The following is a 12,754-nucleotide window of genomic DNA, read 5'->3' as shown; positions in this document are numbered from 1 at the left end:
AGCAGTGTTAGTAGTTCAACAGGTATCATAGTTGCCTTTGGTGCAGGAGGCAGTGGGTTCTAATCCCATGCCATGTAGATGGATTGCTGATACTGCAGTATACTTTGAGGGAGGGATGTTGCACTCTTGAGTGTGTTTTCCTTTGGATGAGATGTTAAACTGAGGTCTCATCTGTCTGTATTAATGGTAGGTGCTGTGAAATATTTTGCATCCAGTTGAGTTATCAGAGGGACTAGGGGAAGTTCATCAATGCCCTGGCCAAATTTCCCCAAGTAGTATAAATGTCACCAAGGGTCTGCCCCTGAAAGACGCTACAAGCATATTGGAACTAACCTAATCAAAAAAGAGTATTTAAATTAACAGTTTTAAATTAAGTCTGTATCACTGCCTTCATTTCAAAGGTAAAGAAGAAAACAGAATGCACATTGACAGTTTTGAGTAGTGTTTCTGGTAACTGGGAAAGAGACAAGTAATGGGACATCAGAATGGGCTCATTTGACCATGATCAGTCAAAGAGCTGTCAAATGCTATGGCTTGACAGTTGTCACTAGAGCTGTTAATCCTCAAAAGAAGGTAAAGGAAAAACAGTAGGCAGTTTCAATGTTGCCAAGTGATGAATAAATAAAGCTCCTTTCTATATGTGTGTGTGTGTGTGTGTGTGTGTGTGTGTGTGTGCGCGTGTGTGCGCACGCGCGCACGCACGCATCTGTCTACCTGTTTGCCTGTGTTACTTTAACTTTCATGTAAAGTGCAATAAAAAAGTTCATTCAGGCCACCCACAATGTCACAGCTTCAGCCACCGAAGTACAGTTAAGATATTTCATTATAAATAAATAGTGATTACTAAAGATCTGTCGCCTGCTGATGTTCCATTTGTTAAAATTCAGAGCAGATTGTATGTGACAGTTTGTCACACAGCAAAACCACTATCAAATGCCACAGGTTTGCCAGCTGTCCAAACTGCTGTCAATCCACAGCTTTTTAAAATAAAAAAAAAAACTTTAGGTGGCAGTTTTAGTGTAGCCAGGCAAGCGTAAATTAAAAAACAAATGTTTGTGTTGGTTAATTTCAACTTTGCTGTAAAGTGCAGTGTCACAGATTTAGTCAGATAAGTACTAAAAGTTCCTCATTAGCACTCTTCAAGAAAAATCTTGATGAGTGGATGGGAAGTAGGAAATACACCCCGGGGTCACTTCTGTGACTCTGCTCGACAGGGGCACAGGAAAATAACTTTCTTGGGTGCCGTAAGCCAGGGAACCTTGTTGGCTAGGCTTATTTAAGCCCTTGGGCTGATAGCCTAGTACCTACCTATGAATACTGTATGCTGCTTTCCGGAATTATTTTAAAACACAAGCACAGACTGATATAAACACCTGCACTCTGACTTTTATCAGTATTTTCCAATAGCGGGAAATGTGAAATATTTCACTATAAATAGTGAAGGTGTCACTTTTTCTAAAATAACCAAGAAACTTTAAAAAACAACGAACCGAGTACTGGTAAACAAAAAATAATTTAAAAAAATGCCGCACAAGTAGAATCAAGCAGGTTTAATGCACAAAAATAAAGTTTAAGCACTTTCATTCATGACCACAATGAACTTCATCAGAAACTAAATTACAGACAGAGCAGAACCCCTTATATAAACTTTTAGAAATGGTTCCAGAAAATTCTTAGACGGTAAGTTGTCTATCCCGCCATCTTCAATAACTCGAGAGCTGTTTACTGGCTCGAGGCTACCCCTTATCCCATGATGCCTAGTGAAAGCTACCCAGATCTCGTTTCCTGCTTCAGCTACGAGGTGTGTCGTTTCTGGCTCAGGCTTGTATACTTTTGGATATTTCTATAATTGTATTTGCTTAAACTTCTTAAAAAAAACTAGTATACTACCCCTTATAGTTTTCTTCCTTGTGGTGGTGTTTGTGGACGTCGCTTCTTTCTACAGTCCCTTTTTTTCTTAAGAACTCGTTTAAATAAGAGAGTTCTCCCCTCCTCCTGCCTTAGGACAGCCACTTAACTTAGAGGCTGTCCTTCCCTTCCTGTTTTGTTACTGTAAAAAAAAAAAAAAAATTCTGTGTGTTCAATTACTAGTAGAGATTTTTCATCTGTCTGTTTTGTGGTACTTGGATTGTGTGTAGTGGAAGAGTTATGTCCAAGGATACGAAAGTTTCTGGCTTCAAAAAGTGTGACTCATGCTGTCAGAAAATGTCTCTGACAGATGGGCACACTAGTTGCGTTTATTGTTTGGGCGCTGTTCACCTGCAGGACTCTTGTTCTATTTGCCACGCCTTTAGTCCAAGGGTCCTGCAGGAGCGCAAAAACAAATTAATCCTTCGGGGTTTATTGAAGCCTCAGGATTCACCGGCAAAGAGTTCCCAGCCAGTGAAATCCCCCAAATCTGTCAAACCGTCGGCTCCACCTTCGGAGGCGACTCCTGTACTGGAACAACCGAGTATGTCAGTTCCAGCTGGCACTGACAAGACAACTCCTCCATCAGCTCTATCAGATGTTTTGGAGCCGTCACGGAGCCATAGAAGACTGAGGGTCCCCGTCCATTCACTCGGCACCTCGGTCACCATTATTACAAAGTGAACGTAGCCATCATTCTTCACACTCCTCTCGATCCTCTAGGCTTTCGAATCATGATGTGGAGAGAGTAGTAAGTAGGTTGCTTAAGTCACAGGCACTAGCTAAATTACTGTCCAGCCCACCTCAACAGGTATCGGCTCCAACCGCCTCAATTTCCATTCCTCCTCCGACTCCATTGAGTTCAGAGCCGGAATTGATTGGTGTGCAGGTAGTGGAACTGTCGGCTCCGATCACCATCACTCCTTCGGTTCCGACTTCGGCTCTGATTACCTCGATTGTTCCTTCTATCGAGGAATCTGGATGCCAGGGCTCTCTTGTCGGTTCTGAGGGGGGGGGTGGCATCGGACCCTTGTCCAACCCCGTTCTCCCCCTCGGAGCTTCGGCGCAGGTGAGCTCGGCTCCCAACATCGGCATCGGAGCCGTCGCCCTCGATGTGGAGAAAAATTCCTATTTCTTCGGAACCAGAGCTTTCTCCTGCCTTGAGGTCGGGATGCCTTCGAGGTTATGCGGATTGTGCTGTCCCCTGAAACAGCTCCACTACCAGCTCCATCGGCTCTGTCCCCTGTAGTGTCTGTGTCAACCTCTGCTCCTCCTCCAGACCTCAAGCATAGGGAACGGATGCCCCAGGACACCCCACTGGGTGTTTCCTCTTCTTCCAAGACCAATCCGTAATCACTCAGAGGAGCCCCCTCAGAAGAAGAAGTGCAAGAGGAAGCACATTGACTCCCCTGAGTCTGTCACTTCAGATACAGACTTAGATGAATAGGAAGGGTTCCTGAGGTCCCCCTCTGAAGATGTTTCCTTTTCGGACATCCTTGAAATGCTTAGGCAGAGGGGGAACTGGACTTCCCTAGCCCCTACCTAGGATGAGTCTGTTCTCCTGGACGCACTCGGTTCCTGACCTTCCACCTCCTGGGTTTCTCCTCCTTTCAACCCACTCATGTCTGTGGTTCGAAAGGCTTGGTCAGCTCCAGACACTGTGGAACCAACTCCGAGGAGACCTGACAAGTTTATTACAGCCCCCCAGGATAAGCAATTCCTTTCCAAAGGTGTGCCCGTTGATGCCATGGTGGTAGCAGCAGCCATCAAGAAAAAGTTAGCAGAAACCTCTTCATCTGTTCATCCCCCTAACAGAGAGTCTGGGACGATGGACCGATACAGAAAGCGAATGTTTGCTTCAGCGACCTTCTCGATGAGGTCCCTGAACTATCTGTCATTTCACTCGACTTCAAAGGGATCTCCTGAAAGAGCTTTGGAGATGCCCTTCAAGATCCTACAGCTGAGGGAGTACAAGCCAAAGTAGCTTCCCAGCTGGCGACACTTAATTCTATAGTCAGCTCCTCCATGAGGTTGATTTCCTATGCAGCCGATGGAGTGAGCAGAGCCGCTGGCACAGGTGTGGCCCTCAGGAGACATGCTTGGATGCAGCTGTGTCAGTTTCCGGAACCCTTTCAAGTGTTTTTCACCAATACTCCCTTTGATGGCTCCTTTCTCTTTGGGCCTCAGGTGAAAGGCACACTGACCAGGTGTGAGCAAGAAGGCAAGACTCTCTCTGCCGTGGGAGTCCATTTTTCCATTACCTCTAGACCTTACCCCAAGGGTCAGAAGAGTGGGAAGATGTGGTTCCAGAAATCCCAGGGATCCTTGCCTGACACACGTGGTGATTTTTCCTCCAGAGGCAGAGGGGGAAACAACAATAACAGACGCCGCCCTCATGGCAGAGGGGGTCCGCAGAACCAGGGTGACAGAGAATCCTTTTCTGGCAAGCCCTTCCAGCATCCCTGATGGGTTGCCTGGCTGCTCACCTCTGGAGGCAGTCGGGGGAGACTTCACTGTACCCAAAAGCCTGGCAAAATTTAACAAAAGACAGATGGGTACTATCCTTTATATCCAAAGGTTACAAAATTCCCTTCCATCAATTCCCCTTACAGTCAAAAAAGGCCCTTCCAGATGTTCCACCCAATCTGAGGGAGCAAGCAGTCATAGAAGTTTCAAAACTGCTAGAAAAAAGAGCCATTCAGGAAGTCCCCGCAGACCAGCTCGGATCCGGAACTTACTCAAGATTCTTTTTGGTACCAAAAAAGACAGGGGACTGGAGACCGATTCTGGATCTCAGCAGACTAAACAAATCTGTACAAAGAGAAAAGTTTTAGATGGTCATGCTACAGTCCATTCTACCCTTTCTGGGTCAGGATAATTGGAAGTGCTCGATAGATCTTCAGGACGCGTACTGCCATATCAAGATGGACAGACGCTCCAGGAGATTTCTTCGCTTCCGGGTGGGGGCCAGTCATTACCAGTTCAGAGGTCTGCCCTTTGGTCTCACCTCAGCCCCCAGAGTGTTCACCAAGTGTATGGCAGTAGTCACGGCTCACCTGAGGTGTCAAGGATTCCAGGTGTTTCCATATCTAGACGACTGGCTCCTCATTGCTACCACCAGGCATCCATTCGTACAAGTGCGGGATTATACAATCACATCATGCACTCAACTAGGCATCACAGTAAATTTAGAAAAGTCTGCCTTGTTGCCCTGTCAGTCTATCACTTACATAGGAGCGGAATTAAACACAAGGGAGATGTTTGCAAGATTACCACTGGAAAGAGTTTCCACAATTAGTCAACAAGTGTTAATCCTAATGCAGAGCAAAAGGATTCAAGTCAGATATGTCCTTCAAGCTCTGGGTTCCATGACAGCTGCCATTCTTCTAGTTCCATTAGCACTTTTTCACATGAGAATTCTTCAGTGGCTTCTTTTCATGCAGTGGTCCTTTCAGGAGCTTCCCATGTCTCACATGATCTTGATTACAGAAATATGCAAAAGGCACCTGTCTTGGTGGATGAACTCCCCACTAGCATCTCAAGGCAGACCCTTCATACAGCCTCTACCAGTAGCCACAGTGACCACGGACGCCTCCCTGATAGGGTGGGGGCGGCATTATCTGGGCAGGACAGTCCAAGGCACTTGGCAACCTCACGAATACCATCTGCATATCAATGTCCTAGAAATGAGAGCCGTGCTTCTAGCGTTGCAAGCCCTTCAAGACTCTCTTCCTTCTGGGACCATTGCAATTCAAACAGACAACATGTCAAGTGGTGTGGTACATCAACAAACAGGGCGGAACCAGTTCCTACCCCCTGTGTCGAGAGGCACTCAGACTGTAGCAATGGGTGATTTCCTCCCGTTTTCTTATTGCAACGCACATCCCTGGGAGATCCAACGTCATAGCGGACAGGCTCAGCAGAGCTATTCTCATGCCTTATGAGTGGTCTCTGAATTAGGAAGTTGCGGATCTTATCTTCTGCAAATGGGGACAACCTTGCTGTGATCTGTTTGCCACTCCTCTCAACAGCAAATGCAGCAACTACTTCACCCTTCTTCCGCTTCCAGGTCACATACCCAGAGATGCTCTAGTCCACTCAGGGACTCCTTTATGCCCCCCCCCCCCGTTTCCTCTCATACCAAGACTCATACAAAAAGCAAAATCATTGGGTTGCAAAATGATCCTCATTGCTCCTTATTGGCCTCAACAGATATGGTTTCCGTTCCTGCACCCCTACCTTGTCGATCAGCCCTTTATTCTGGACCCGATTCCAAATCTTCTGATTCATCAATCAGGCGGGTTGCATCAATCCCTCCAAACACTCCATCTTACAGCTTGGTTACTCCAATTCCAACCTTAGCCAGGCCTCCCGGTATCTCCCCAGCAGTCCGTGATATTATCGTTTCCTCACACAGGTCTACTACGAGAAAAACGTATGCTAGTAAATGGAAACGGTTTTCTTACTGGGCAGAGTCTAGGAATGTGGATCCTTTCTCAGCCCCAGTCCATGAAATTCTTGAATTTCTAGTACAACTTTTTTAGCCCAGTGACACTTCCACTACTGTTAGAGTACAGTTAGCGGCCTTTTCAAATTTTCATATATCAGATTGTTGAATTCTAACATTATGTCTCATAAGCTCTGTAAGGCTTTTTTGAGAGGAACATCTCTTAGACCTCCAGTGAGAGATCCCCCTCCTCCTTGGGATCTTAATTTAGTCTTAACTTTCTTAATTTTGCCTGCTTTTGAACCGGCAGCATCATGTTCCCTTACGTTTCTGTCTTGGAAGACACTTTTTCTGGTTGCTATCACTTCAGCTAGGCATGTCTCAGAACTTCAAGCACTGTGTGTTCTCCCTCCTTACCTGGTGTTTCACAAGGACAGAATTTCTCTTAGGACCAATCCATCCTTTCTTCCTAAAGTTTGCTCAGAGAACAATTTAAATCAATCCATAGATTTCCCAGTGTACTCTCTCAATCACAGCAACAAGGCAGAATACAAGCTCCACCAACTGGATGTTCATAGACAATTGCGTTTTTACCTTCATAGAACTAAAGAACTAAGGAAGTCAGACCAGTTATTTCTCTCTTATGCCTTCAACAAACAAGGCCTCCCAGTTTCCAAGGTGACCTTATCCAGATGGTTATCTAATACTATTACCTTTATTTACCAGTAACGAAATAGTGTTACCAGCTAAACCAAAAGATCATTCTACCAGGGCATTAGCCACTTCCATAGCTTTTCAGTCTAGGTTGCCCATAGATTCAATCTGTGCAGCTGCCACATGGGCAAACCCTCATACCTTTATATATCATTACAAGGTGGATATGGTGTGGATATGGTCTCCCGGAGCAGAGCTAACTTTGGTTCCACTGTTCTGAAGAGTCTGTTCCAATGAGCCACCCAGGATTCTAGGTGCTAGGTACGCTGTCCCAAACAGCAAGAACGAAGGCGAGATAGACAACTTAACATAAAGAAGTTATGTACCTACCATAACGTTCCATGTTAGTTGTCTTCATCTCGCCTTCCTTCTTGCGTCCCTCCCTCCTTCCCCTGTCATAGTGGACTGAGAGGAGTTCTGGTTTTCACTGGCTGAGAATTTTTTTCCTTATTGTTTTCCTGGCCAGGTTTTTTTTGTAACCTATTCTATATATATTGAACAACCAGTTCTTAGATAACTGGTTTTCTCAACTTATGTCTGGGATAAGCTATTAAAAACGAGATCTGGGTAGCTTTCGCTAGGCATCATGGGATAAGGGGTAGCCTCGAGCCAGTAAACAGCTCTCGAGCTATTGAAGATGGCCGAGTTGGAGCCGAGGATCGGCTCCAAATCCAAACAGCAAGAAGGAAGGCGAGATGAAGACAACTAACATGGAACGTTATGGTAATTACATAACTTCTTTTTATACACCATGAACCAATTAAAAAGCCTTCAAGCACATTAAAACACTATGCATGATACCGCTGCAACAACATAATTTTAACACTAAGAAATAAGCTTTTTTTATCACCCCAATGAAAGTAGAAATTATATATATATATATATATATATATATATATATATATATATATATATATATATATATATATTTTTTTTTTTTTTTTGTGTGTGTGTGTGAAGATAAAAAGTAGAAAATAAAAAGGAAAAAAAAATGAGAAATAATAAAAAAATATACATATATATATACTAGAAATCCCTTGAAACTTACTAAAAATATATATGTATGTATAATATAAGTAGACACATCTATTGTGCCAAAAGTTGTTAAACAGACCGATCTTGTCTTTAATATTGGTTTTAGTGAAATTAAATCATTAATTCGTAGGGGACACGTGGCATTCTGCAAAATTTGCCAGTAAAACTCCCTTTTCTCCACCAAGGTCTTCCAATCAACACCCCTTTGTAATTGCTCCACCTTTTCCAAAACTGAAAAGGAAAACTTTTTAAATTGTTTACATACCACACTGTTGGTACAAGGCAGCGGTATGATTAGCTTTACCAACAGCATATATATGTTTGTAAATACATACCCTCAAAGGACCAATAGTCTTACCAAAATAGAAAGCTAGACAGGAAGAACACAATGCAATGTACACAACAACCTTTGTATTGCAATCATAACGGCCATTAACAGTGATCAATTCCAGAAACCCATGTATATGAAAACTAGCACCTAATGAGATGAACCTACACTGTTTGCATGAGCCACATTTCCTCATCCCCCAAGTTCCTCATAAATTTATCATGACTTCCCCTGTACCATTCAAAAATACATTTAAGGCTTCTATTATTTTTATTAACAAACCTAGGAATGGTACCCAACTTGTCGGCTAACCCTAGGCTACCAAATACAGTAGATCAATGGTTGTTAATATCAGCCTTCAAAGGATCAATATCCCTACTGTATGGTAAAACCATAGCATGAGAAAGATCGTTGGCAGTGGATGGCCCCTGTTTTCCATGTGTGCCAAGACCACCAGGAGTATAGCCATATCTCAAAATTGGTCAATACCTAATGAACCTGTGGTCGACCACAAATTTTGATATTTGATTCAACATATCCTGGGGGTAACCCCTTTCCATAAACATTGCTTTCAATGTGTGAATTATATTATGGAATTGACCATCGTCGGAGACCAGACAGCTCACTCTAATAAGCTGACCTTTCACCAAATTCCGCTTTTGCCAAGTAGGATATTGGCTGTCAAAATGTAAATAGGAATTGGAAAAAGTGGCCATCCTAAATATACTAGATTCATACATCTGATTATTAGAGTCCTTGTATAATAGTATGTCAAAATAACCAAGATATAAAAAATTTTTTTTTTTTTTTTTTAAGTGCGGTATTGCCTTCTCTTGTCTGCGTTATAATAGATTTTTCCATGGGTGGGAGATCCATCACTGCCTTAGACAGTTCATTATTTCCTTGTACTTGGGTGGGCATTATTGCTTATGTATAACATGTCTGTGTCTACTTTTAGTAATTGAATTACCACTTCATCGAATTGCAGAAGATAGAGACCACGTTGCCGAAAACTTAATTCAGTGAACTCTCAGAACATTGTATTCTACCGCCGGGAAGCTAACCACTTTGCCACCACGGAGAACTTTGTCCTTTTCTCAACTGTAGTGTGATCTCATAGTTGGTGTATTTAGTTGTGGGGGGGTTCCCCACACACACACTTTGGTGGGTTTAATTTGCTTTGCTATGTATTTTGATTATTGGTGGCCAAGCGGTTAGTTTCGCTGTGGTAGAATAAGGTATTCCGGGAGTGCGTTAAATTAAGTTTTCAGCAACATGATCTCGATCTTCCATTTGTCCTTCCCTTTAGTCCAGCCACTAGGGTGCCAAATATAAAGCAAGCATGATGTATTTCTACTTTTGGTTCTATCTGATTCTGCAGTCTGCTCAACATATGACTTTGTGACATGCTGTATTGTTTTCTTGTGTTATTTATCATAGCATTGATTGTAGCATATAAGCATTGATTCATTTGGGAAGTAGGTGGTGGAGGGTTAACTTTATGTAAAACAGTTGCAGGCTTTCTAAATAAGCCAGGAAAGACACAGATTCCTTCGGTATGCATTAGGTGAACTGACATTCCTCCTACTTACCAATAGGCTTGCATGCTGTGAAAGTGTTTGTATGTATGCATGCATGCACACAATCTGTGGTAAACTAATGCCCTGTTTGAGATTAGTTTCCCTGCCTCATGGCTCATTGATTGTAGAATAGTCTCCGATGACACTAACTCTGAACTGGGTAAAGTGAGGGTCAGTGAGTTATCGAATTTGCTGGACAGAAAGATTCAGTGGTAGCCTTTTTAAGGAAAGACTTGCATGAGTCTAGGCAGACTTTTGGAAAGACGGATAGTCAAGCACTGATGACCAGTTTCAAACCTCAGTAACAGACTATGGGGAGATGATATCAAGAACTGTATCAAAAAAATTAAATTAGATATTCTTTGACGTCCAGTATTCCAATGTGCTTTAAACAGATATTAAGGCAAAATGAAAGAGATTTACTAAAAAAGTTAAAACTGGCACTCTTGTCAGTGCATTTCAAAGAAAACAATAACTCAAACTTTAGCCACTTTATGTGAATTGAGAGACATGACCACAGAACATCTTATCCCCGACTGGTATGATCTTCTAGCAACTAAAAGTTGTTGCTACTCAGGAACAGTCCATAAATTCTACTTTTTTATCTCAAAAGTTTTGTCTTGTTTATAGTTTACTTGATGCATGTTTATGATTTGGGTCTGATTTGCTTAATGTCTTATGTTTCAGGCCAGATACAACAAGAGCTGACTATGCAGTTCCTTTGAGGGAGAACTGGGCATTGCCTTACTTTGCATGGCAGGTCACAGCCCTTACAGGGCTCCTAAAAAACAATATCACTTCATCGGCAGAGGTGAGGATTAGAGTTGCCTTTTTTTCAGGACTGTTTTTTGCATTTTTGTATTGATTTCCATTTCTGAATTGCTCCTGTAAGTTTAAATGTAGTCTTGCACTGGGCTTGTTAACAGTAATCAGAGAGAGTACCCGGGAAACTTGACTGCATGCAGAGACCTTCTTATTACACAAATGCCCCTTCAGGTTATGTAGATTGTTCAGTGGGCTTTTTTTTATTAAAAGTAATTTTCTAAGTTGAGCTGCTTGGCTGGAAAAGTCAGAGCACACACTATGCAAATCCATTTTATGAAATGTTAGTAATTGTGTTATCTTTTGGTAAAATTATGTACCTGCATTCTTGGTTTGGAAATGGACTTGCTGGTACAGCCCATGTCTGTCATTAGGGAAGACTACTGCACAGTCTATTTCTGTCTTTAAGGATAAAGACTACTTTACAGTCTGTCTCTGCCTTTAAGGAGGGACCGCTGCAGTTGGTTGTTCTGGAAGAGAGGTGCCAGACCATTCCTCGCAGCCATATTAATTGTCTGAAGCACCATTCCTCGCAGCCATATTAATGGTCTGAAGCACCATTCCTCGCAGCCATATTAATGGTCTGAAGCACCATTCCTCGCAGCCATATTAATGGTCTGAAGCACCATTCCTCGCAGCCATATTAATGGTCTGAAGCACCATTCCTCGCAGCCATATTAATGGTCTGAAGCACCATTCCTCGCAGCCATATTAATGGTCTGAAGCACCATTCCTCGCAGCCATATTAATGGCCTGAAGCACCATTCCTCGCAGCTGTATTGATGGTCTGAAGCACTATTCCTTACAACCGTATTAATGGTCTGAAGGAGGATGTAAGACTGTCTATACCAGCCTGAAGTCAGACTAAAATGTCAGGCAGGAGGAAATTGAAGCGTATGGTGGTGAAGTCCATGGCAAAAAAAGGTAGCCATAGGAGAAGAATGCTGTAATAATTTTGAGGAACAAAACACACTTGTGCGTTCATACTAACATGGGTTTGTGGATATTTGTGTGTTTAAATATACACATACACTGTCTGTGTCGTATCGGACTTGCAGTGACTTACAGGAACACATGAGTGAAACAAATGGAACTGCTGCTGGGACACAAACATCACACTGGCAATGATATTCCATTGCCGTACACTACTTATGCTTACAACACTAAAGACACTCAGTATTCATCACACAGATGACAATATTGTGTACACTACATTGCTGTTGACTTTACTTGCTTTTTATTATGTCTAGTTTTATTTATTTATTTATTTGTATGTAAATAACCCCCTTTTTCCATTTTTGCACACAGAGGGTTTAGGGTTTACAAGAAGACCAAGGACCTTAGATCAATTCTGGATCTCATTGACCTAAATTTTTAAATAAGGAAAACAAAGCTCTGGATGGACATGGTACACGACAGTCTTCATTTCCTACAGGAGGGGATTAGCTGTGCTCCAGAGACCTCTGGGACATCTGCCTACATATAAAAATTACAGAAACGTGTTTCCACTGAGGAGCAGTCATTCTGTTTTTAGAACCCTTCTATTTGGTGCTAGTGTAGCACCACCCAGGTGCTTACAAATTGCATGCCAGCAGTTGCAACCTACACAAGATTGAGGGGAATCAGACTTTTCCCATATATAGAGAGACTGTCTAGTACTCTCTCCCATAAGAGAGTCATCAGTAAAAGCAAGAGACTTCTTACTTTACCTTCATCAGTCCTTGGAGATACTGGTGGACACTGAGAAGTCTCAGCTGGATCCATCAGAAAGCTTGATTCTTATAGGCTGTCAGCTGTGTCACCTGTCAGCAGCTGATCATTTGTCTGCAGACATCAGTTGATATAATGATAGATCACTCAGCACCCAAAGCGTTTCTTGGTTGCAAAGTCTGAGGCCCCACAGCAGTAACAATTCATCTC

General features: G+C 42.7%; 1 protein-coding gene across 2 annotated transcripts in view; it reads left to right on the top strand.

Moving 5' to 3' along the window:
- DPY19L4 (dpy-19 like 4) overlaps positions 1–12,754 on the top strand; it is a 1,421,953-nt gene that overhangs the window by 591,551 nt on the left and 817,648 nt on the right. For both annotated transcript variants that reach the window (XM_044066538.1, XM_044066539.1), the window contains exon 7: positions 10,700–10,823. In XM_044066538.1, coding sequence (XP_043922473.1) covers positions 10,700–10,823 — 124 coding nt within the window. The remainder of the gene's footprint in view (positions 1–10,699; positions 10,824–12,754) is intronic.

This window comes from Protopterus annectens, chromosome 3.part1, assembly GCF_019279795.1.
Source record: "Protopterus annectens isolate FY-2018-M chromosome 3.part1, PAN1.0, whole genome shotgun sequence".
In the NCBI taxonomy this organism is placed as follows: Eukaryota; Metazoa; Chordata; order Ceratodontiformes; family Protopteridae; genus Protopterus; species Protopterus annectens.
Note: the sequence above shows the minus strand (reverse complement) of the source record. Positions and strands in the feature narration are given on the sequence as shown.